General features: G+C 44.8%; 1 protein-coding gene and 1 long non-coding RNA gene across 3 annotated transcripts in view; one reads left to right on the forward strand and one right to left on the reverse strand.

Moving 5' to 3' along the window:
- ELAPOR1 (endosome-lysosome associated apoptosis and autophagy regulator 1) overlaps nucleotides 1–18,378 on the forward strand; it is a 62,042-nt gene extending 43,664 nt beyond the window's left edge. The window contains exons 10-23 of one of the 2 annotated variants that reach the window (XM_039841062.1): nucleotides 2,840–3,017; nucleotides 3,727–3,855; nucleotides 4,232–4,322; nucleotides 6,014–6,119; nucleotides 6,392–6,529; nucleotides 7,373–7,636; nucleotides 8,921–9,094; nucleotides 11,008–11,188; nucleotides 11,492–11,588; nucleotides 12,071–12,172; nucleotides 13,349–13,475; nucleotides 13,553–13,731; nucleotides 14,271–14,436; nucleotides 15,524–18,378. In XM_039841062.1, the coding sequence (XP_039696996.1) occupies nucleotides 2,840–3,017; nucleotides 3,727–3,855; nucleotides 4,232–4,322; nucleotides 6,014–6,119; nucleotides 6,392–6,529; nucleotides 7,373–7,636; nucleotides 8,921–9,094; nucleotides 11,008–11,188; nucleotides 11,492–11,588; nucleotides 12,071–12,172; nucleotides 13,349–13,475; nucleotides 13,553–13,731; nucleotides 14,271–14,436; nucleotides 15,524–15,592 (2,001 nt within the window). In that variant the 3' untranslated portion in view covers nucleotides 15,593–18,378. Of the gene's footprint in view, nucleotides 1–2,839; nucleotides 3,018–3,726; nucleotides 3,856–4,231; nucleotides 4,323–6,013; nucleotides 6,120–6,391; nucleotides 6,530–7,372; nucleotides 7,637–8,920; nucleotides 9,095–11,007; nucleotides 11,189–11,491; nucleotides 11,589–12,070; nucleotides 12,173–13,348; nucleotides 13,476–13,552; nucleotides 13,732–14,270; nucleotides 14,437–15,256; nucleotides 15,459–15,523 lie in introns of those variants that run through there. The other variant, XM_039841063.1, reaches the window with a different exon arrangement.
- Nucleotides 3,242–22,674, reverse strand: LOC120584980 (uncharacterized). Its single transcript, XR_005648180.1, has 3 exons — nucleotides 22,540–22,674; nucleotides 7,817–7,936; nucleotides 3,242–3,409 (listed from the first exon to the last, which is right to left on the reverse strand). It is a non-coding gene; the product is annotated as an uncharacterized LOC120584980 (long non-coding RNA).
- Between the last annotated feature and the right edge of the window lie 46 nt (nucleotides 22,675–22,720).

The raw sequence follows: 22,720 nt of genomic DNA on the forward strand, positions 1-22,720 counted from the left end.
CGGGAGAGGTGGGCCTGACCAAGGCAGCAAGATGTGCAGGGCACTGGGGGACCCTGGAAGAGAAGTGACTAGGACTGGGGGCCAGGGAAGGCCTCTCAGAGGAGGTCATTTGTTCATTTCAACAGTCGGTCACTGTGCTAGGCACTAGGGACACAGCAATTAACAAAACCAAGGAAACGTCCACTCTCAGGGAGCTTAGTTCTTGTTGGGGAGCAAGTGGAGAGAACAACGGATAAACAACAAAAGGGTATGTAATACAGGGATGGAAATAAGTGGTATGGAGTAAAAATAAAACAGGATTAGGAGACAGAGAATGACGGAGGGTGGAGAAGCTATTTTAGAGAGGGTAAAGATGACGTCTCTGAGGAAATGCCATTTGAGCAGAGACCTGAATGAAATGAGGCGGGAGTCATTGCCCTTTCCAGGCAGAGGGCCCAGCAGGGATAGAGGAGGCAGGCATGTTCCTGTTAAGTGGGAGAAACAGCAGTCAGTGAGCAGGGATGGCTCAAGGGCACAAGTGGAGGGATCTCTTAGGCACTCTGGGTGTATTGTCTGTATCTCTAACGCAGAGCTTCTCAAGAAGATAGAATTAGGAGTAGGGAAATATGCATTCAGCACCAAGCACGTGCTTGGCTATTAGGATGCATAAATATTTGCTGGCTGGACAGCTGCCTGAATCCTCCTTTTGCTAATTAAGCATGGGATAAAGTCTGGTCCTTAACAGTGATTGTTTATCATAGTCGTCTCTTCCTCCCATCCCTCCCCCAGCCCTCATGTTTGGAGCATCATCTCCTTCCCCAGTAGCTAAGTGAGAATGGCTATTATCAGCTATACCTCAGACTCAGTTCTATAGGGTCTGATGTTCTATATGACCCTGTAAAAATTGTCATTTTCTTATCCTCAGTTGACTCACAAATTAAATGAGGACAGTCCTGCTCCTCTTCTCTATCATATGGCTGAATATGGCTATCTTTGCTTCCTTCTGCCCCACTGCCTGCCTGGCTTAGGCCAAAGCCTTCTAGATCTGTATTGTGCTCTGCTGTGCCCGAGCCTGGGTGTCTGCCCTCGCCTGACCTCTGGGGAGTTCAGATGCTGGGTTGGGCCAGAGCTAGCGCTCCCACCATTCACCCCAGCCAAAGCTCAGGGAAGAAGCCCTGTGGAGTGTATGTGAATGTGCAGTCCCCAGGAACACCTTACAGAAGTCTCGTGCCTCATGCCCACTCTGGTTTTGCTCAGTTTCATGATTTCAGTTTGCCTGTCTTCCAAGCTGTATTTTAAAATCAAGGAACACACCTTGCGCCGACCCCCGTGATTGCCCTTGCAGCCTTTGCTGTGCCTCAGTGGTTTTTCTGGGACCTTAATGGCCAACCCACTGGGGCTGCTAATGTACTGCTCCAAGAGATGGCCCACAGCAGTTTTCCTGCTCCCCAGACAGTTCTTTCCATGACAAGCAAGGAAATAGGCTGGGTGGGATAAGTTAGAGCACAGCCTGGGGCTCTGGCCATTGGCTGCTCTTCTCTGGGAGGAAGGCTGAGCTGGGCGGGGGAGGAGGAGCCCCAGGGCTCACATTCAGTGAAGGCAGCACAGGCTCCTTCTAAGACTTTGTCATTTCTCATCCTGAATAAAATGGACAGATGCCTAATTCGTGCACCTTTTCATACGTATGGTATGCTGCACGGATCATTTTCATCATCACCTCAATGCAATCACAAGAGCGCCTTTTGTCTCCACCTTGACCCAAGGGCCACATTGGAAGCTTGGAGCTACCTAGCCTCACCCAACTCACCAGGGGCCTCCTTCAGATCATCTCCTCTTCTGTATCCAATGCTTCCATCAAAAGACCCTAGGGATGGCCCTAGTAAGTGACAGACACAGTGTTTCTCTTGTCCACTGACCTGATGGCTGACCATTCCACATGCCTCCCTGTCCCCAGCTTTATGGAGCTATAATTGACATATAACACTGTGTGACTCTCAGGTATACAACATATTGATTTGATACATTTATAGATTACAAAATGATGACCACCACAGTGTTAGCTAACACTTCCATCATGTCACATGATTGCCATTTCTTTTTTGGTGTGAGAACATTTCAGATTTACTCTCTTAGCAACTCTCAAGTACATACTACAGTCTTATTAACTGTAACCACCATGCTGTACATTACATCCCCAGAACTTATTGATCTTATAACTGGAACTTTGATCAGCATCATCCTCCTTGCCTTTATGTCCCAGAACACAGTGTCTACATGCCCATGTGGATTGTTATCATGTGATTCTTGCCCTTGCTAGATGATGAGCTCCTGGAGGGCAAGAGCCACATCTCATTCATCTCTGAGTCACCAGGTCTGGCATATAGATAGGCTTATAAATGCTGACTGAATAAATGAAAAAGCAAAGAAACAACCTGGAAGACAAATTGGGACATCTCAGTCACTCCCCCTTTCCCCAGGGGTTATGTAAGCCACCTCCACTCCATGCCTTTCTCTGTTCTGAAATTTTCACCAGCTGCTTTTCCTGTGACCCTGTAATAACAGGATTCTACATCGGAATCAGAGCTTTCTCTGGAGACAATTGGCTACTCCATTCCCTGTCACACAAATCCTCATTAGGTATATTAGGTATATCCTTCTTCATCTAGTCAACAGTCATTCAGCAGATATGGAGCACAACCATGTGGCAGGTGCTGGGCTAAGTGCTTGGGATACATCAGTGACCAAAACAAAGTTCCCCACCCCAGTGGAGCTTTCAGAATCCCCTTATCCTCAAGGTCAATATTCCTAAAGATGTGCTAAATCCCATACAGGCTGAGCTGTTCTTAATTCATTTCTGCAGACGCAGCTCATGTACAAATGGGCCCAGCCAAAAATCTGCGGTGAGGATCTCGAGGGGGCAGTGAAGCTGCCAGCCTCTGGCGTGAAGACCCGCTGCCCACCCTGCAACCCAGGCTTCTTCAAAACCAGCAACAGCACATGCGAGCCCTGCCCTTATGGCTCGTACTCCAATGGTTCTGGTAGGTAACCGTTTGCCACCTAGTCCCTGTGTCATTGCCATTCCCACAACACCCACAGGTGGGGCCCTGTGCTGCTCAGGGTTGTCTGCTGAACACGGACTCTCCTTCTAAGGGAGGCAGCAAGGGTCAGGCCACATCTGAGGACTAAGTTCATGGGAAGAGAGGTCAGGGTGGGCTCTGAGTGTAGGTCACAGTCTCACCTGAGAAATGCCTATCCTCCTCCTCGTTCCAACTGCGAATGTGATTCAGACCTGAGGGTACCCCATCTTCACCACAGAGGCTTCCGGCATGTGGCAGGGATGCTGACCAGGTTTGGGGAGCTGGGATGGCCAGCTTGATACAATCTGAACCTGAAAGCCATGCTATAAAAGGGAGTTGTGGGATCCGTGTACCTATTAATGTGAAAGCATTTACCGATCAAAATGTGACAAATAGTATGAAATACATGGATCAGACTAGAAGATACACTTAAGTTTAAAAATAAAAACTTGGGGTGGCGGGGGAGGTAAGTAGGATAGCTGCAATGCTGAAATGAAGAGCCAGTGTTTACATTTGAGTTTGTTAAATACATTGTCAGACTGTTTTGGAGTCAACTCACTAGAACTGCAGCGTGCTCAGCACCACCCTTGCTTGGCTGCCCACAACTGCTGCCACTTGTCAGGGCAGCTACAGCCTTCTTGCTGAATGCTGGATCTTGTGGTTCCCCCAGATTGTAGCCACTGCCCAGCTGGGACCGAACCTGTCGTGGGATTTGAATACAAATGGTGGAACACGCTGCCTACGAACATGGAAACGACCGTTCTCAGTGGGATCAACTTTGAGTACAAGGGCATGACAGGTGAGGGCCTCTCCCCTTCCCACAGGGACTCTTTCAGCTTCGCGTTTCTTTATTATAGTGATGTCTGGAGAAAAATGAGCTAATCAGACCATGCGTTCCTTCCAAAGTTCCTTTCCTCGTGAGCACATATCCTGCCAAATCTGTTTGAGACAGAAACGGGACTAGAAACAGCACACACACAGCCCAGACATCTTGCTCTTAGAGCTTCAGAGTCTCTGACTAAAGTAGTGAGATAAGTAACACGGTTTGTGTTCGGCACTGGTTCTGGACACCTGGAAGGACAATATCATCTCTCTCTTCCAGAGTGTCATCTGGGTGCACGTTTGCCCTGCGCCTAAGACCACTGGGGCGTTAACTCTCCGCTCTCCTTTTCCAGGCTGGGAGGTGGCTGGTGATCACATTTACACAGCAGTCGGAGCCTCAGACAACGACTTCATGATTCTCACTCTGGTTGTGCCAGGATTTAGGTGAGGCATCCAAAACTAAAGGGAATCCCAGGCCACTCTAGCCTCATCCAAGTCCCACAAACCTTGGCACTTGTAGAGGAGGGGGCTCTGGCATGCTGAAGTATCAGTTCAGAACAGAGAGAACAAGGTAATGGCCTGACAAAGTGAACCTGAATGCTGATACAGGTTCTTAGTTGCTGCTCATGCTAATTTACCTACTGCTCTCCCGTCCCATCTAGCTTCTCCCATTAATTGTCCACATGCTACTTGAATTCTTCCTCCTCACAGCATCAGATAAGATTTTTTTTTTTTTTAAATAGGGCCAGAAGTGCCCATACACAGTTCATCTTTATTTGGGGCAAGAAGTCTGGGAGGGTTTCTTCTTATCATCATATTTATCCCTATATCCCAAGAAGACCTAGGGCAAACAATAGCAATTTGTTTGCCATTAAAAAAAAAAAAATACTACAGACAGTGTGGCATGGTGGAAAGAGCACTGGACTGGAAAACAGGGCACTTGAACTTTGCCACCTACTGGCTTTGTGAACTTGGGAAAGTCACCATGCCCTTACAGGCTTCAGGCTCTTGGTATGTAAAACAGTCTGTGATTTTGGACTAACTCAGGTTGAAATGATTCTTCCAGCCCATTGGTTAGCACAACTGTGTAGGCAGGAGATGGGGCCTGCACGTTTTCAGAATTCAAGCAAATGGCCAAAGCCAAAAGAAAAGCCATAAATGAATTTCCAAAGCCAAAATGAACTCTTCTGCCCATACGTGCTTTAAAGATGCACGGGAACCTCTGAATGGGCTTCCCAATTGCCAGTTGGGCTTCTCTGTTCCCTCCTTCAAGTTCCCTCCCTTTATCCCTGGCACAGTGCTTAGCCCACAGTGATTTCTCAGAAGGTATTAGTTCTCTTTCTCTTAATTTGCATTACTCAGAGGTGAGTAGATATATCCCAGGTTTGCAAGATGAGCAAACTTTTTAGACTTTTTTGGGGGGCAACAATCCCAAAGGTACTTTTCAATTTGCAAAGTATTGGAGTTTTGAAATATTGAAGTATTCTGATTGCCACAGTAAAGGTTTCCACACCTCACCCACCAACTCCCCCGCTGCCACCCTCCCCTGCCCCTTTGGGCATTTCTTCCCCAAAAGGACCAGCCTGAGAACTTGGCTGAAGAGATTACAAGTTGAAATATCTGCTCATCCAACCCAGGCAAAGCTCCTACTATCCCAGAGATTGAGCTGTTAAGTGAATGTAGACAATTTACATCTTATGACAGTGGTACTTCTCAAACTTTAGTGTACATATGCATCATCTGGGGATCATGTTAACATGCAGATTCTGATTCAGAGGATCTGGAGAGGGGCCTGAGGTTCTGCATGTCTAATAAGCTCTGAGTCTGGGAACCACACTCTCCTCGTGAGGCTATACAGTATTTTACACAGCACTTCTACATCTAGTTTGCCTTTGATTCTCACCACAATGGTGGGAGGTATATAGAAAGATATTATTAACTCTATTTTACAGATAGAAAACTACAGTTTGGCTACATTGAGGTCACACAGCCAGGGTGGCAGAACTGGACTTAGTCTATGCTCTTTCCAACATACTCAGAACTTAATCCTGTCCCCCAGTAGACCCTCTAATGCTGTCTGGGATCTTTAATAAGCACTGCTTGGTCTCTGGAACTTTTAATTTCTATGCCCACAGACCTCCACAGGCAGTGATGGCGGACACGGAGAATAAAGAGGTGGCCAGGATCACATTTGTCTTTGAGACCATCTGTTCTGTGAATTGTGAACTCTACTTCATGGTGGTACGTCTTCCTTTCTTTGCTCACTATGGGGCTTCTAGGACTATTGGGAGGGCTGGCCCCTTCAGCCCCATTGGTGCATCATCATAACTGACACTCTGATTATAGTGATTTCACAGAGGAAGGGCCCAGACTGTCCATCAGGGATATCACAGTTTAACCTGGGTCTGGCCAACTGTAAATGGCCCCTGTGATGGCAGCAGTATGGGCACCCTCTTTCTCATCAGCCACTCAGAATTCTTGTCTTCTTGCCTTCTTGTCTTTCTTGGGTTCAGGGAGTGAATTCCAGGACCAACACTCCAGTGGAGACGTGGAAAGGTTCCAAAGGCAAGCAGTCCTATACCTACATCATTGAGGAGAACGCTACCATGAGCTTCACCTGGGCCTTCCAGAGGACCACTTTTCATGAGATAGTAAGCTCCTCCCCTTCCTCAGACCCTGGATGCCAGAAGAGACCTCTGAATCCAGGATTCCTAGCATTGGCTTAAGTAGGAGTGTGAAGTTCAGAATTCAAGGGTTAAAAGGATCTTAAGGAGTCAACCAGAGAACTGCCTATTCCAGCCCTAGGTTGTATATTTTATTGATCACAGCCACATGGACATATATCTGTTAAGGCATTAATTTATACAGTCTACAAACATTACTCAGCATAGCTGTGGAATAGAGAAGCATCTAGCCTTGTCCAAATGACTTCCAGGTAAGCCCTTTAAATTACCTGTCTCCTCAGCAGCCCCCACCTTGAGGACCAGTGTGGTGCCTGCCCTGGTATACCCTGTTCATCTCAGTTGTTGTTTTTAATAATAATAACTCTGGTTTTTATTTTCTTAACTTGAAATAATGCAAGTTCACTGCAGAACACTTAGAAGACAGAAAGAAACAAAAGGAAGAAATAAAATCACCCATAGTCCTACTACCCAGTTAGCATCTAAGTATTTCCTATACAGGACAGGACATACTGACATACTCTACGAATACATTTTTTTCCTTCCACAGAGAAAAGACCTGCTTTTTTCATATAACGGTATCTACTGCATATTTCCTCATGGCACTTAACATCATTTTAAATGGTCCAGTCTTGTTTTAAAATCACACGAAATGCATAAAGAGCTACTGTTAGGTGATTAAAAATGCTACCAAGATTTTCTCAAGCATTATAGGATAAAAAAGATTGAGTAGTAATTTCTATTTCCAGAGAACTCAATTACTGCTGGTTTCTCAGGCCTCTGCCCTCTCTCCTCTCGTTTCCTTGTTCCCAGGGCAGAAAGTACACCAGTGATGTCGCGAAGATCTACTCCATCAATATCACCAATGTCATGGATGGGGTGGCCTCCTACTGCCGTCCCTGTGCCCTGGAAGCCTCTGACATGGGCTCCTCCTGCACCTCTTGTCCTGCTGGCTACTACATTGATCGGGATTCAGGAACCTGCCACTCCTGCCCCCCTGACACAATCCTGAAAGCCCACCAGCCCTATGGAGTCCAGGCTTGCAAGCCCTGTGGTCCAGGGACCAAGAGCAACAAGGTGCTAGCAGTGTGTCATGCATTCTAACCATGGTCCTCTGGACAGACCACCTCAGAGGGTACCAGGTCCTAGATGGGGTTCTTAAGGTGCTGATCCCCAAGCACTCCCTGCAGCATGCTCCCAGGCTGGAGTCCTGGAGGACACTCATCCAGGCTGTGACTGTAGATGGCAAATTCTTACCTGTGGTAGTTGGTTTTCAAGATCTAGGCCTCAGTCATGGTCAAGCCTATCTTCAAGAGACAGGCAAGGGAGATCTGTGACCATCTGGTCCAAAGGGTTATTTGGCATCTATGCAGAGACCTGAAGGAAAAAAATAGTGGGACCTGTGGCTCAAATTCAGCCTACTTCAATCCAGCCTATTCTCATGAGAATTTGCCCCCTCTTCTTTGAGAAAGTAACCCACCTTTCCCAGACATATAGTTAATTGACATTGCTGTCTTCTATCCCAGTAGTTTCTTCGAATGTAGAAAAACAGTGCTGTTGGTCCCATGTACTGTCTGAATCTAAGAAAGTATTGTGACTAAAAGCTCTTAAGTATTCACTAATGATTTCAGATGAACTGCATTTTACTGATCACAACCACATGGATATACATCTATAAGGCGTTATTTATACAGCCTGCTAACAGTGCTCAGTTTAGCTGGGCAGTAAGTGCAATAATTTTACAGACCCCTGACAACCTCTTTTGGGCACCCTGGACTTCTGCCACATAAACTTCTCCCCTGGGGCTCCCTCTGCTGCTATGTGAGGGAATGACAGCTGTGTCAGGCAGGTGCTGAGTGGGGACCCTAAAACAGAGCAAGGAGAATAAAGCCCCTTTTGAAGTTCAGTTTCCTACAGAGCACTTGCGAAAGGGGAAGCGAGGTTCAGTGAGTTCGATATGGAGGGAGGAGACAATGCTTTTAGTTTTCTCTCCTGCCATCCTGGACACCCTTCTTCCAGTTAGTACCCAGTTGTCTTCTGCTTGACAGTAAGAAGGGCTATCTTGTGTCTTGAGAGTTCTATAATCTAAGCATAGGTAGGGGCAACACTATAGGATCTGACCCAACTACTTACTGAAAAATAATGGGTTTGGGTTTGTACATCATATATGTGCTAATAATTGAATGGCGAGATGTACATAAACCCCACTAGCCCATTTTACTTCTTTTAGTGCACCCGCCCCCTGCAATTCTTAATTCCTCTTCCTTCACCCCCCTTGGGCTGGACGAGTCTGGGTCTCCACTGTAGTCCCCTCAAAGGCCCTGCTCGAGCAGCCAGCCTGATGGCTCCCTTTCCCCTCAGATCCATTCTCTGTGCTACAACGATTGCACCTTCTCGATCAGCACTCCGAGCAGGACTTTCAACTACAACTTCTTGGCTCTGGCAGACACCATCTCTCTGGCCGGAGGGCCAAGCTTCACTTCCAAAGGGCTGAAATATTTCCATCACTTTACCCTCAGTCTCTGTGGAAACGAGGTAAGGTGTACAAGTGCTAACAATGTGAGAATTGAAAGGGGAAGCAAGTGGATCAGGGAACAAAGACGGGCATAGGAGAAAAGCTAGAAAACCTTCAGGCAGCAGGGGATTGAGAAGATGAAGAGGACCCTCTCCTCTAAAATTAAATCATTTGGGTAATTAAAATTTAGGAAAATAAAAGTGTTTAAAATAAGGTGTCCACTTACTCTTCCCTGACTTTTATTCCCTCAAATGAGTATATAAAAACTATATGGAGAGATTTTTTTCCCTTAAAAAAGCAGTTTTCAGTAATCATGGCACTTATCATTTGTTTCCTAGAGGCTGGATAAAGGAAATTATTCCTAGATCAGTTACATGTATCTTTGCTGACAGAACAAAAGAAAGTAACATGAAGGGCTTTATAAGACAAGGAAAGTATGTTACAATCGGCCACTTCATGCTGCTGTAAATATTGTGGATCCAATCTTCAAAGGCAGAAATATAAAGGGTGATCACACCAGTAGTGCACTTGACTAAATTACAGACAAGCAAGGATTAGCACTTTTCGGAAAGTTAGTTTCAAATGTTACAAAATAAAGAATATACTGAGCATTTAGTTTGTGACTCTATGTTGAGGTGAGGTCTTGACATCACATAGCTTCTACCCATCTTCTGCAGTATACAAAAAAAAGTTTGTATTTACATAGAGAACATGTCAAAAAATAAACTAATCTATGAAAGATTAGAGAGAGATGTCTCTATCTTGTTTATAAAAGTCTTTGAAGAAGTTAAAAACCTCAGAAGTGACAGCTAGTGATAACTCAGGTATTGAGACTAATTAATGTCCTATGTATCAAAAGTTTCATTCAGATGAGATAGAGGAATTCGGAGAGTTTGAGAGGAGGGGGGATTGTTTGTTTGTTTTTGCTTTTCTCCTTTATTCTTTCCAGAAATGCTTACTGTGTATTGTCATACTTTTATTTAGTTTGTGACAGTTCGAAAACAAAATAACTCTTTTATTATAATGTGAAGGTTTCTTTCTCATGTTCTCTATTTCTTACAATCTAGAAAATAAACTAAGATATCAGATTTAGCAATTCGGCTTGATTTGTAATAAAATGTATAATTTTGAAAATCTTACATTCTAAATACTTAGGCCGCTTACATTAGCAAACAAGTTATATATTGATATTCCATAAATTTAATATTTTTGAAGGATCAATGCCTCAATATTTCTATTACAAAATCTCAAGGAAGTAGTCTCAATTCCTACTGTCTTCCAGATTTCCTATACAATGAAGGTTGCTAAAAACTGCAGAAGCAAACTGTCTTCTCTTGAAAATTTTTTTAATGACAAAAGTTCCAGTTGGTACTAAGATGTCCTATCTCAAGATGGGGAAGGGGCTAGTTAGTTATGCATCTGTTTTAACCCCTGGGAGTCTGTCTGGAAAGTGCTTCTGAGACAAGAATGGTGGAATCACAGTACCAAGGGAGACACAGAGAAGGAATGTGAACCAGGCCAGGTGTCAAACAATTTCATTGGATCAATTATAGATGTCAGTATCTGTTTAGAAAACTGAGTAGGATAAGAAAGGCCCTTAACTGGTGGCTGGTAGACCAGATCTCCAAATCAGCTGCCACCATTACAACCCTACTCATATAGGGTTTCCATCTGATTCCAAAGAAACAAAAAGACTGAGGGACTCCTGGGCCAGAGTTCCAGAAACTAGGACACCTAGGCCTTATTTTTAGCTTTTTTTTTTTTTTTAAATCTGTCTTGTAATTAGATCTGGGATGAATCATTCCACTGCGACATACCATTAGAAGGCTAAAATTTTAGACGTGAGAAAACTCTTTCCTGTTTCCTTTTGGGAGTCTTGTAACCATTGCTCCTTCCTACTTCTTTCTCCCCAAATCCCACCCCCCACCCTCAGGGTAAGAAAATGTCCGTTTGCACTGACAATGTCACTGACCTCCGGATTCCTGAGGGTGAGTCAGGTTTCTCCAAATCCATCACAGCCTACGTCTGCCAGGCGGTCATCATTCCCCCAGAGGTGACAGGCTATAAGGCTGGAGTGTCCTCACAGCCTGTCAGCCTTGCTGATCGACTTATCGGTGAGTAACCTAGCTGCTCCAGCTTGTCTGAGTGTATGTGCATGAAAGAGAAAGTTAGGCTACCAGGCTCTGAGGTAAAACGGCCCCAGATGAGGGGCCCAATCTCCTGACCTGTTTTCTATTCCATCCTGGGGTGCCAAGTGCCCCTAGGGCTTCTGACAAACCTTTGGTTCACCCTTTCATGAGCCACTCAGGGATGTGATGAGATGAAAGAAGGTTGGACATTGACAGATATTGAAAGAATTGAAGTGGTTGCCAGCTAATGCTACTATTAAGAAGTAACTAGGAGCTCTGACTTGGCAGGGGTGACAACAGATATGACTCTGGATGGAATCACCTCCCGAGCTGAACTTTTCCACCCGGAGTCCTTGGGAATACCGGATGTAATCTTCTTTTACAGGTGATGTGAGGCTAGGCTAATGCAAGTAAAACCTTGGGCTCCTCCACAATTTCTGTTGCATCCCTCTCTTGCTAGCCACCTATTACTTATCAAGCTAGAACATGTCCAAGATCTACCAGATCTACCCAGCAATGATAGCTGAAGGCTGGGAGTTCCCTGATCCCAGCTTCTTGGGTACTACTGGGGCAAGTCTGCCTTGGAGGCAGGGACAAATATTGAATAATCTGTAGCAGACTTCTCTTCCCACCTGAGGACACTCCAGTGTTATGCACATGCTAACCTTTCCTAAACCAGTGCACTTCCCCTTGCCCAGATCTCCCCAATCCCTACTCTCTCCTTGTATGTACTCCCTGTATGTCAGGCTAGAGCTCAAATCCAGACTTCCCCAGCAAGGGATCTGTGCCATGCTAACTTCACTTAGGGACTCTCCAATGGCACAGATATGTGACTCATTCCCTCCTGGGAACTGGCTTTCACTGCAGATCCAATGATGTGACTCAGTCCTGCACTTCCGGGAGATCAACCACCATCCGCGTCAGGTGTAGTCCACTGAAACCTGCCCCTGGAAGTCTGTCACTGCCAAGGTAAAGGGATAACAAAATCTCCCTTTCTTGGGCTCATTCCATCTCAAAAGCCAAAGATTGCCAAAAAAAGAGCAAACAAGAAAACAATGTAAGATCCATTAGGGGCTCTTGAAGACATAGTCATGCTCTAAACCCTGAATCGTCAGATGTCAAGGATGGGGGCAGAAGGAAGAAGCATTTCCCAACCATTACGGGGGCAGATGCATAGCAAACTGGCTAACTACTGGGCCTGAGAGCCAGATTCGAGTCATCTCCTCTATTCATTCACTAGCTCTGTTATCATGGATACATTTCTTGTCTTCTCTAGACTTCTTTTTCATTATCTGTAAGATGGAAATATTATAATAATAAGTTCCATCAGGGGCTTGTTGTGAAGATTAAATCAGACAATGAGAGGTGAAGACGTCTCATGTTGCCTGGCTGTGGACCTCCTGTGACTAGGGTTAATAAAGGTTTGGAAGTCTCACCACAACTAAAAGATCCAATTCTGAGTTTAATAGCTGAGTGCACTAAATCCAGAATTCCCAAACTAATTTAATTACAGTGCCCCTCCACCTCACCTTTTTTTTTTTCATATAACACCAACTAACATCGTGAATGGCATTAGTGTCTCGAGAAAGACGCTTTGGGAAATGCTTCTCAAAAACAACTGATCATGGAGATGGGGAACAAAGCAGGATAGTGTGACCCAGCAGTGGCGTCAAATGTAAGATCACTGTTGTTGTTATCAAAATCACAGGAAAGGACATAACATGTATCCATGACCTGAAGTCCATTCCTGAACTCCACCTCTAGGAAGCTGCATCGAAGTGACTTCTGAAAAATGTTACATGTCAATGGGGAGAACAGGAGCCTCTGAGGGCTTGGCTAGAGCTCCATGCTAGAGCTTTAGTGGCAGCCATGCTAGAGCTCAAGACACCTTACATTAGCTCTGATCTGATGTTAGGAGAAACAAAACATAGGGTAGGGAGCCCAATGGAGGCTAGGGAGGCTTCTTATCCTCAGGGAAATCAGAGAGCAAAACCTAGGTTACGAGTTAGTTCGAAGGATACAGGTGGGGCTAACAGTTTGGCAAGAAGAGGATGGATCAGGCAAGCTGTGAGATGAGAGCCCTCCAACCAGATCTTCCCCACCGGTCCAGCGAGTGAGCGCCCAAGTCTCCTTTTTGCGTCCTAGCACATGCTCCGATGGGACCTGCGATGGCTGTAACTTCCACTTCCTGTGGGAGAGCGTGGCTGCTTGCCCGCTCTGCTCCACCGCTGACTACCATGCTATCATCAGCAGCTGTGTGGCTGGGATCCAGGTAGGTTTCTCTGCTTGGGAACTTCCTCAGAGAGGAGGGAATGTGATATCTGAGTTTCCTGTTTTTCTCCCCAACAGAAGACTACTTATGTGTGGCGAGAACCAAAGCTATGCGTGAGTGGCATCTCCCTACCTGAGCAGAGAGTCACCATCTGCAAAACGATAGATTTCTGGCTGAAAGTGGGCATCTCTGCAGGCACCTGTACTGCCATACTGCTCACCGTCTTGACCTGTTACTTTTGGAAAAAGAATCAAAAGTACATATGATGGGGTACTGGAGTTTGGGGATAGACAGGGTTAGATCACTGAGCTGGGAGGAGAACATATGAAAGGATAAATTCCTGGGGCTTTTTTCTGGAGTTGGCCACACACTCTATGGCTCTGGCCAGAGATCTGTTGAGCCACTTATCTATCCAGTGTACACCTTGGTTATCCCGACTCCTGAACACGGACAGTAGTACCACATGACAGCCTATAAATGCCTGTTAGATTCTCAAAAGAAAAGCAAAGAGTATCCTTACTTTGTTGTTATTAATAATAAAAATAATCACTTTATGAATCCACTATTTCTATTAAGCTTTGAGATCAAAGAAACAGCCAGTCTTAAGGAAAGAAAGACTGCTGACCTGGGGGTCGAGATTGCTTAGCTATCCGCCCAGCCCAACACCACCTTGCTATGCGCTTCAGTTTCCTTACCCATGGTATGGGAACATCTGTTCACAGCCCAACCCCTCTCCTTCTTTCCCCCTTATTCCACATTTTGGTGTCTTGTCTTTCCCATCCCTCTTTTTCACAGACTAGAGTACAAGTACTCCAAGCTGGTGATGAATGCTACCCTTAAGGACTGTGACCTGCCAGCAGCCGATAGCTGTGCCATCATGGAAGGCGAGGACGTGGAGGATGACCTCATCTTTACCAGCAAGAAGTCACTCTTTGGGAAGATCAAATCGTTTACCTCAAAGGTAGGGAGACTGGCCAGTGCACCAAGGTCAGCCTGGAGGACTGGAGAAGACAGTGAATGGGCCCATATTGTTTAGGAACCACTACTCTGCTCCCTACTTCATACGATTCTGTCACCCTACCCTGAAAATCCTGATTTCTGCTTTCTGCATTTTCACACTAATACTCTTTTCCCTGGGGTCCAAGGCTACTCTTGACCAGGCTCCTTCTGCTCCAACATGCACTCAGTTTGGGCCTTTTAACTTCCAAGAGTATTGAACCATCCATGTTGTAAGAATCATTCCCACCCACCTCCTAGCCCCTTTTCTTTTTTGGAGGGAGGGGAAGAGGTTCCCTAGGCTCAACTTCTGATAGGAGAGACTCTCCTTTGGCCAGTGGAGGGTGCTGTCCTCCAGATGTTTGAGTTGGTCCTCTGTGGCAGAGCCATAGCTAAGTTTAAGCTGTTCAGCACTGAGCAATTCTGAGCTGGGAGTCATTGGCTTTGCGTCAGTGGGTGAGTGAGTTTGAAGCTCATAAATGCAAGACAGACAACACTGTCGCTAGGCGCGGGGCCAGCAGACAGCATCCAAGCAACTCCCCCAGAGCCGCAGTCCTCTGCAGCCCCACTCTGCCAGCACCTAAACCTCACTACTACCCTGAACCAGTTCATCCAACCAGGTGTGAACAGAGTGGGTGGTAAAACAGGAAGAGAGGACGGGGAGGGATGGTGAGGAAAGGAGGGTAGGCGTTTAGGTTGCTGAATCTCATTCCCTCTGTGCTGATCTACCAGGGTGATTCCCTTGGCCTCCTTAGACTTTGATTTTTTTTTTTTTTTTTTACCAGCGGGAAAACAAGTCACTCTGGGACCCTTGATTCTTTCTGAAACTTCTAGACTTCAACAAAGATGCAAAGCAGAGGGTTTTAAAGGTTTTTCTTATCCTCTGACTGAAGGAAGTGAGAAGAATAGAGGGTACCTTATGTATGTTTCCACAAAGACACTGAAAGCAGAAATTCCATAAGGGTTCCTTCTGTCACCTATTTTCCATTTCTCTCCTTTGCCCAAACTTGCCCCTGTGCAGCAGCCAGCTCCTGTCACCATCTCTCTTTCAGAGGACTCCTGATGGATTTGACTCGGTGCCACTGAAGACATCCTCAGGAGGTCCAGACATGGACCTGTGAGAGGCACTGACCTGCCTCCCCTGCCTCCTCACCTTGGCACATCACCTTGCAAGCCTGTGGCGATTTGGGTGGAGCTTCCTGCAACACCCACTGCTGAAAATCTCTTCATTGTGGCCTTATCAGAAGAAGTTTGAATTTCAGATCTTTGTTTTTTTTTTATAAAGTACCCGAACTTTCCTTTCTGCTTGCCTCGAACCTACCAAATATACCCATACTTTGTTTGTATATTAATCCCTTGCTTGCATCTTGTTTCCCAAATTGGTCAAGTCGCCGGAGCCACAGCTTCATCTGCTCATAATTCTTATAGCTCTGAAACGAAAAGATTTCTCTCTTCTTAAGAATAGAAACGACATCCTCTGACAGCTTATTTAAGGGTGGAAGCAGCTAGGAGTTTCCCTGATCATATGCTCTTGGCTCACGATCTTTTTTAGGAGGTAGGCTGGGTAAGGAGGGTACTGGGCTGCCCTGATAGACCATCTTCGTGGTTGCCTGGATTCATCTCTCCTGGATAACCAGCTCAAACTGAGTGTAATAGGTAGGCCGAGGGCCAGATGAGTAAGGCCTGGGCAAGAAAAGGCTTGATAAGCACAAAGACAGACAATAAGGAAGGTTTTGTTTTAGTCTTTAAACTAGGTACTTCGATTCCCTTTTCTTAAGTAAGTGATAAATATTCTCATTGGAGCCAAAGGAAAAAGTTTATTAAGAAAATGCCTGAAGGCCAGGTGTGTATCTACTTTTTCTATTCTTTTTTAAATCTCTCACTATCTCCCTATAACACTAAAGAATCATGTAAGCACCAAACCCAGGTGGTCTAGATTATGTCTTTACCCACAGAGATGACAAACCCTACCGTTGAGGAAAATTCCCCATACTTGAGTGCCCCGTCTCAAGAGGCTTGGGCTGTGTCACGAAACAGGGGTACCATATTTTACAAGAATACAAGGAGACCAAGGTTTTAATGGGGCCATACTGGGGGATCCAGCCCACGATGGGATGGACCTGAGGTAGACATGTCTGCTTCTAAGCTTTTAGTCTGCTCAGCCACAGAATAAACAACTTCTAAGCTGGCCAAGAAAGGAAGTGACTCCCAGGCCCATACCCCAGCAGCAGAACCAGATCAATCTTCAAGGAAGACCAGAGGAGTTAAACAAGGTGTTCACCAAATTGGGACACTTCGCACTTTCAAGCCCGTCCTTCCCTTTTCCCTTTTCTCTTTTCTTTGTGTGCTAAAAAACAAACAAACAAAAACAAAACAAAACAAAAAAAAACTAAAAAGACTTTTGGCCCAAACTTCTGGCAGCATTCTTTTGAACGGTGAGTAAAGGTAGTGTCCTCTGTGCCCCCTTTTCTCCACTTTTACACCAAGTTTAAATGATGAACTTTAACTAGAATGGTAAAACCCAGAGCAAGAGTTTAAGTCTGCTTTTTCCATTACTGGCGATTCTTCCCCCATCACCACCACTATTAGGCTAGAATGGCCACCCCTTGGTCAAGGATCCAGGTGCCCATGGTTTGTGCCTGTCTCCTTTCTCGAGTGGCCATTTGGTGACTAGACAGTATATATGGAACAAAGAGAGCACTTCTAAGCAGTTTGACTGTCATGAAATGGCTTGCTGGGCCTATTAGCAATTGCTGCCCCGGCAGTAGTCTTATAAAAGGGTCAGTGAGAACTGTAGCCCTGCCATGGCTCCTGGCCAACAAAAGCATCACTAAAGGCAGGCAGTCTCTTTGATTCAAATAATCTAGAAGCTTTTCTTTGGGTATCTAAATTCTCCCTCCTCTTGTGGAAGTCAGGCTCTCAGAAGCTGTGACCATATTGGAATTTCTCCAAATGAATACAGATAGCTAGCTCCTGAGCTCCAGCCTAAGGTTTTCTGCATCCTCGGCAATACCCTGGGCATCTGTTTGCCCACTGAATAACTTGCTTTTGTGACAAAGCCCACAGAAAATCTTTAGGCTATTCTAGAAGCAGTAGGGCATAGAACATACTCAGTCGACATCTTTATTCTGACATCTTGAAACGGAATGCTCCCAAGGCAACCTCAAACTCCACTGATTAGTCATAATACTTTAAGGATCTCCTTTTTACTATTCCTTACTGTACAACTTCTGTGGATCTTCCCTGTGTCCTTCCAGTAACTCAGTTATGCTATCAGGGTCACCTATTGCTCCCCTAGCAACTGAAACACGTTAAAAATTTTTTAACAGCTCTTTTGAGATGTAATTCAAATACTATACAACTCACTCATTTAAAATGTACAATTCGATGGATTTTAGTATACTCATAGAATTGTGCGTCCATCACTACAATCGATTTTAGAACAGACACAATAGATGGTATACGGGAAAAGCCTTTAGCCCTTCAACTAAGGCTACTGTAGTTTGCATAAGCTATTGGGGGAGGCAGTGTGGGCTCAGGTTAAACTCCATTTGGTTACCTAGAGTCCTAGAATACACAAAGAGCTCTCCTCATGTAGGTGTCACCTACATTTGGCTGGGCATACAAATGGAGATTGTGGTGTATTCTAGGACCAGGGGATTTCTTATCCCAACACTTTTTTTTTTTAATCTGACTTGACATTAAAGATGACTGACTATATTTATATAACAGAATTTGTAACAAATTTTTCAGCTTTGTGAAACCAAATTTCTGTCTCATCCAGACTGGTTGGATTTCCTTTTTAATCTATACTCTTGAGAGTTTGTGGTTTGTTTGGGGATGGGTATTGCATGTCACTTTTTTGTGTGTGAAATAAAAACATACCTTTCAAGTTGTTTTTCTTAAACATGGGTTGGATGGCTAGATAAATGAGTGAGAAATGGTAATGTCCTTGAAGCTAAAACTGAAGAGAAGGATTTTAGACCCCCAAAAGTTACAGATAAAAGCAGCAAACTGTGGAGCAATACAGCCCTAGGCTAGAAGCCTCTCACCACCTGATGAGGAATCAGCCAACAACCAAAGTCTCAGTTTTCACAATAATAAAATGCATCTAAAGATTCCTCACCTCCCAAGATTGGGTGAGAGTCAAAAGAGAGAACATAAAACACTTGGCATGCTAGTTCTTTTCCATTCCAGTTCAGTTTTCTTGATGGTGGCACCAAGGTCAGCCACATAACGTGTCCACAAACATAAGTAAAATTAGTTTGTTTGGGTCTGAGGTGAACTGTTACAGACTAGTGTGGATAAAGGCCTAGAGGACATCAAGGACCTACCATTTCCCAGGGGATTGGGGTTTTCCTGCCTCAGCGCTTTCCTTCATTCTAGTTGAGGGCACTTAACCCCCTAGAAAGAATTCCCTCAGCTGATTGGTTTTGACCTACATCTGTTCTGACTAGGTGGTACCTGGGTTGTACTGATGGTTAAATATTTTAAATATCAACCCTGTTTATAGGATAAAGTCTGTAAGTAGGTGTGACATTTACCTTCCTCTTAAGAAGGAAAGTAGGAAAGGAAACAGGCATTAATGTGGCCGTCTCTATGTGTCAAGCCTGGACTAAGTGCTTTCATAGCATTACCTACTGGGTTCTTAGAACAGTCCTACAGGTAGGTACCATCCTCATCATAATAGATGAAGTGTACCTCCAACGGATTTAGTCATGTGAAGTGTAAGGTCCCTAATAGCCCACCCTTACACTCGAACCTCCCTGCTTTGGCATATGCCTCTGCCTCTGCCCCTCTCCTTACTTTTCACCTGACAGATGCCCACCCTGTCTTTAAAGTCACCCCACTGTGAAACCTTTTCTGGCATACCCACTGGGGATACAATAGGGAAGAAACAATTAATTCACATGAATTCAACCATATACTGTGTAGAATCCCAATGTATCAAACAAGCTGCAGACATAACCAAGCTTGAAACTAGGGGAAGAGAGGGTGGATTTTGTGAATAATTTTAAGGGCTTCTCAATCACACTGTCAGGTGACCAGACAAGAAGATATTAATGACCTGGACTAAAACTTAAAGACATTTAATTGATGGAGAACCATAAAGCAACAATGGCTATTGCAGATAGAGAACCTGATGTAGGGTTGCATATACAAAACTTTATGAGTAACTGAAGAGTTATTCAAGGAGAGTATGGAATATAAATAATTCCATCTTAGTCCTGAAGTTAACAATCTCACATAAAATGCAATTCCCTGAACCACAGTGTGGTGGAATTGATGCCTCATTCCAGTTCTAGGAGAGAGAGAGGCAAGATCAAAGTCACCCAAGTTCTGGCAGCTTTCTCTGACTCATTCTATTTTAAAATGGGACTTCTTTCGTTACCGTGTCTCTCGATAGAAGGGAGTAGGCAGCTGAGAACTGGAGTTTGGGTTGTCAGCTCCTCCTGAAATAGTATGATAAATGCTACTGTACTGTGAGAACCTAGAAAGATGCCAAACCAATCGAGGGGATGGAGCAAAGAGGGTATCAGATAAGACTTCCTGGAGGAAGAAATTAGCCAGTTTGGAGGAAAAGGGGAGGGAAAGGAAGTTTTAGGTAGGAGGAGCTTGTACAAAGGCTCAGAGGCAAGGAAAGGGAACCACAAGTAGCTTGGTAGGGGGAGTATGGGGTGAGGGTAATGCCAAGAGATAACTAATTCATTCTGTGTTAGAGGTGCAGATCATGATGGGCCTTGCAATCTATGTTTGCACATTGTCCTGAGCAACAGGTAGTCACTGTAGGCTTCTGGCAGAGGAGTGAGAGGATAAGGCATGCTTGTAAAACACTGAGAAATTCTACTCCAAATCCAAAACAAACAAACAAACAAAAAGAAACAAAGAGCCAAGAAGTGCTAAATGAGACCCGAAAGAGCCCTCCCACATTAGCCAGCTCTGAACTGGGGAACTCTGAGGATGGCATTTATGGCTGGGTGCCCCATTCTCTTTTCTTGCTTCCTTCCTACAGGTACTCATTCTCCCTGGGCTGCCCATTAGCTGCCCAGAATCTCCAAGGCAGTATCTCACCTAGGGTCCTGCTCCCTAAACCTGCAATGATCTTCTACCCCTCAGCCTACTCCCTGCAACTCACTTACCCAATGGAAATATAATAAGCACCTAGCATATGTAAGGCACTGTGTTACGTCCTGTAGCAATAAAGATGCAAATATCCAATGGTCTATGACCTCTAAGAAAAAGTCACATGTTCTAGACAGTTCCTCAAGGCCCTGTTTTCGGCTAAGGAATGCTGACAAAGGGACAAGCCCAAACATAGACTATCTTAGGCATTTACCAGTATTCAGGTTTTGGTTCCATCACTTAAATTCCCTGGGCCTCAATTTCATTATATAGAGGATAAAGGGGTTAACGTGTTTTCCAGTTGGCAGTCTTTGAACCCCTGAGTCCTCTGATGCAGCACCCAAGAGCTCTTCTCAGTATTAAAGGCCAAAAGAAACCACACATCCAAAAGTGGTATGGCTTCACACCATCCCTCCATAACTAAAGTATTATGTTGATTTGTTTTTGTGTTAGCTTCTGGCAGAAATTTTACTCAGTGTAGTAACACTGGTTACTTCCTGCTAATCAGAAATTCTAGTTGGCAGCGTGTATGTTTGATTAATGAGGGAAAAGAATTATTGTTCTTTAATCATATTTGTTAAGATAAAATAATTCAAAACATGAGGGACAGGTGATGAAGAGATTGAGATTAGGCTAGCAGATAGCTAACAGATTTCCCTCCTGCTTGAAAAATCCTATGATTCTAAGCTGATAAATGAAGTATGCTATTACATGAATTTCTTATATTTATCAAGTAATGTGAGCATTTTAAAGAAAGATGCTTGTAATCTAATAATAAGATTAATTGTAAACTGAAATCTGGAGAGGCTAGAATTTTAAGGTCATCCTTCCAATTATACTAATACCTCCTCAAAGGATTGGTGCAGTGGTCCTTCCCCGCTAGGCCTGAGCCTCAGTGCAGCCTCAAAAACATCCATCACTGTTTTGAAAATTAGCAGACAATACACTTTGGCAGTGCCTTCACTGACATAAAAATAGTCAGCCCCCATCACAGACCTTGCCCTTAGAAGATTTCAGAGAATCCAATGCTTTGAAGACAGTCTTCTTACATGTTTTCTTCAGAGACTGCAGCTCCCTACACTTTCTTTCCACTGGTTTTAAATCCAATATCCTGGGCAAGCTAAACTTAGTGGGGCAAACCCAGACAACCTCCATACCTAAGCTTCCCTCTAGATCTCTACTCGTCAGCTCCACCACTGCTATTAGCCCATCCTACATCTCAGAGTGGGCTTGGCAGAGGACTGCTGGGCAGTAGCGATAGCTATGCCACATCCTCATCACAGGAACCCATGCAAGCGGCATAAGACCAAGAAGATTCTAGCACAGCTGACTGTGCAGCATTGGTAGTAAGGCTCTAAAGTCTCTGTAAGGTAAAAAGATGGGGAGAACAGAACGTCTATTCCCAAATTCTCCAAATAATCTCTCCTTATCAGGGAGATTCTTTGATAACTTTGGCTCCACCAGCAACCAGAATATTTTACTGTAAAGGTCTGAACACTATGAAGTTATGATGTAATCTTTTGCTTGTTTTCAAAAAGACCTAAGACCTGACCTCAACCCCTGTACTGCCTTCAAATCTGCTAAATATTTTTCCCTTGGAAAAGTCTTGTCTCTCTTTAAAAGATTTCAACTGCACTTTCCTAATCCTATGATCTTAAGGGTTGGTAAAAGGATAATCTGGTTTACCCAATAATCAGATTAAGAAATGTATCCTAGCTCTGAGGCAGAAGAGCAGGAATCTTGAGTTGAGCAACCTCGGAACTAAAAAATGTAGCCATACTCTTGTCTCAAGATGGAGAAGAGAGCACAGGTTCAGGGAGAGGATTCAGTCTTAGGACTCAAGTTTGCAAACGGGAACTGGCATCTTTTGGAGGCGCCACTTTCCAAGAACCTATCGTATTTGCCGGTATGTCCTTTAACATGAGGAGGAAACTGAGGCACTCACCTTTAAGGGGCAATGAGAGGCCCTACCGAGAGGGGCACAGCTGAGGAGAAAGCACAAAACTGGGACAAAGCCGCTGGCCAGGCCAATCCCACACACAGCTATAGAAGCCCACGCCCGCGAACCCCACCTTCCTCTCCGCAGCCCCGCCTCCGGCACAGTCGCTTCCGGCGGAGAGGGGGCG

Source organism: Pteropus medius, unplaced genomic scaffold, assembly GCF_902729225.1.
Source record: "Pteropus medius unplaced genomic scaffold, Ma_sr-lr_union100, whole genome shotgun sequence".
Taxonomy (NCBI): Eukaryota; Metazoa; Chordata; class Mammalia; order Chiroptera; family Pteropodidae; genus Pteropus; species Pteropus medius.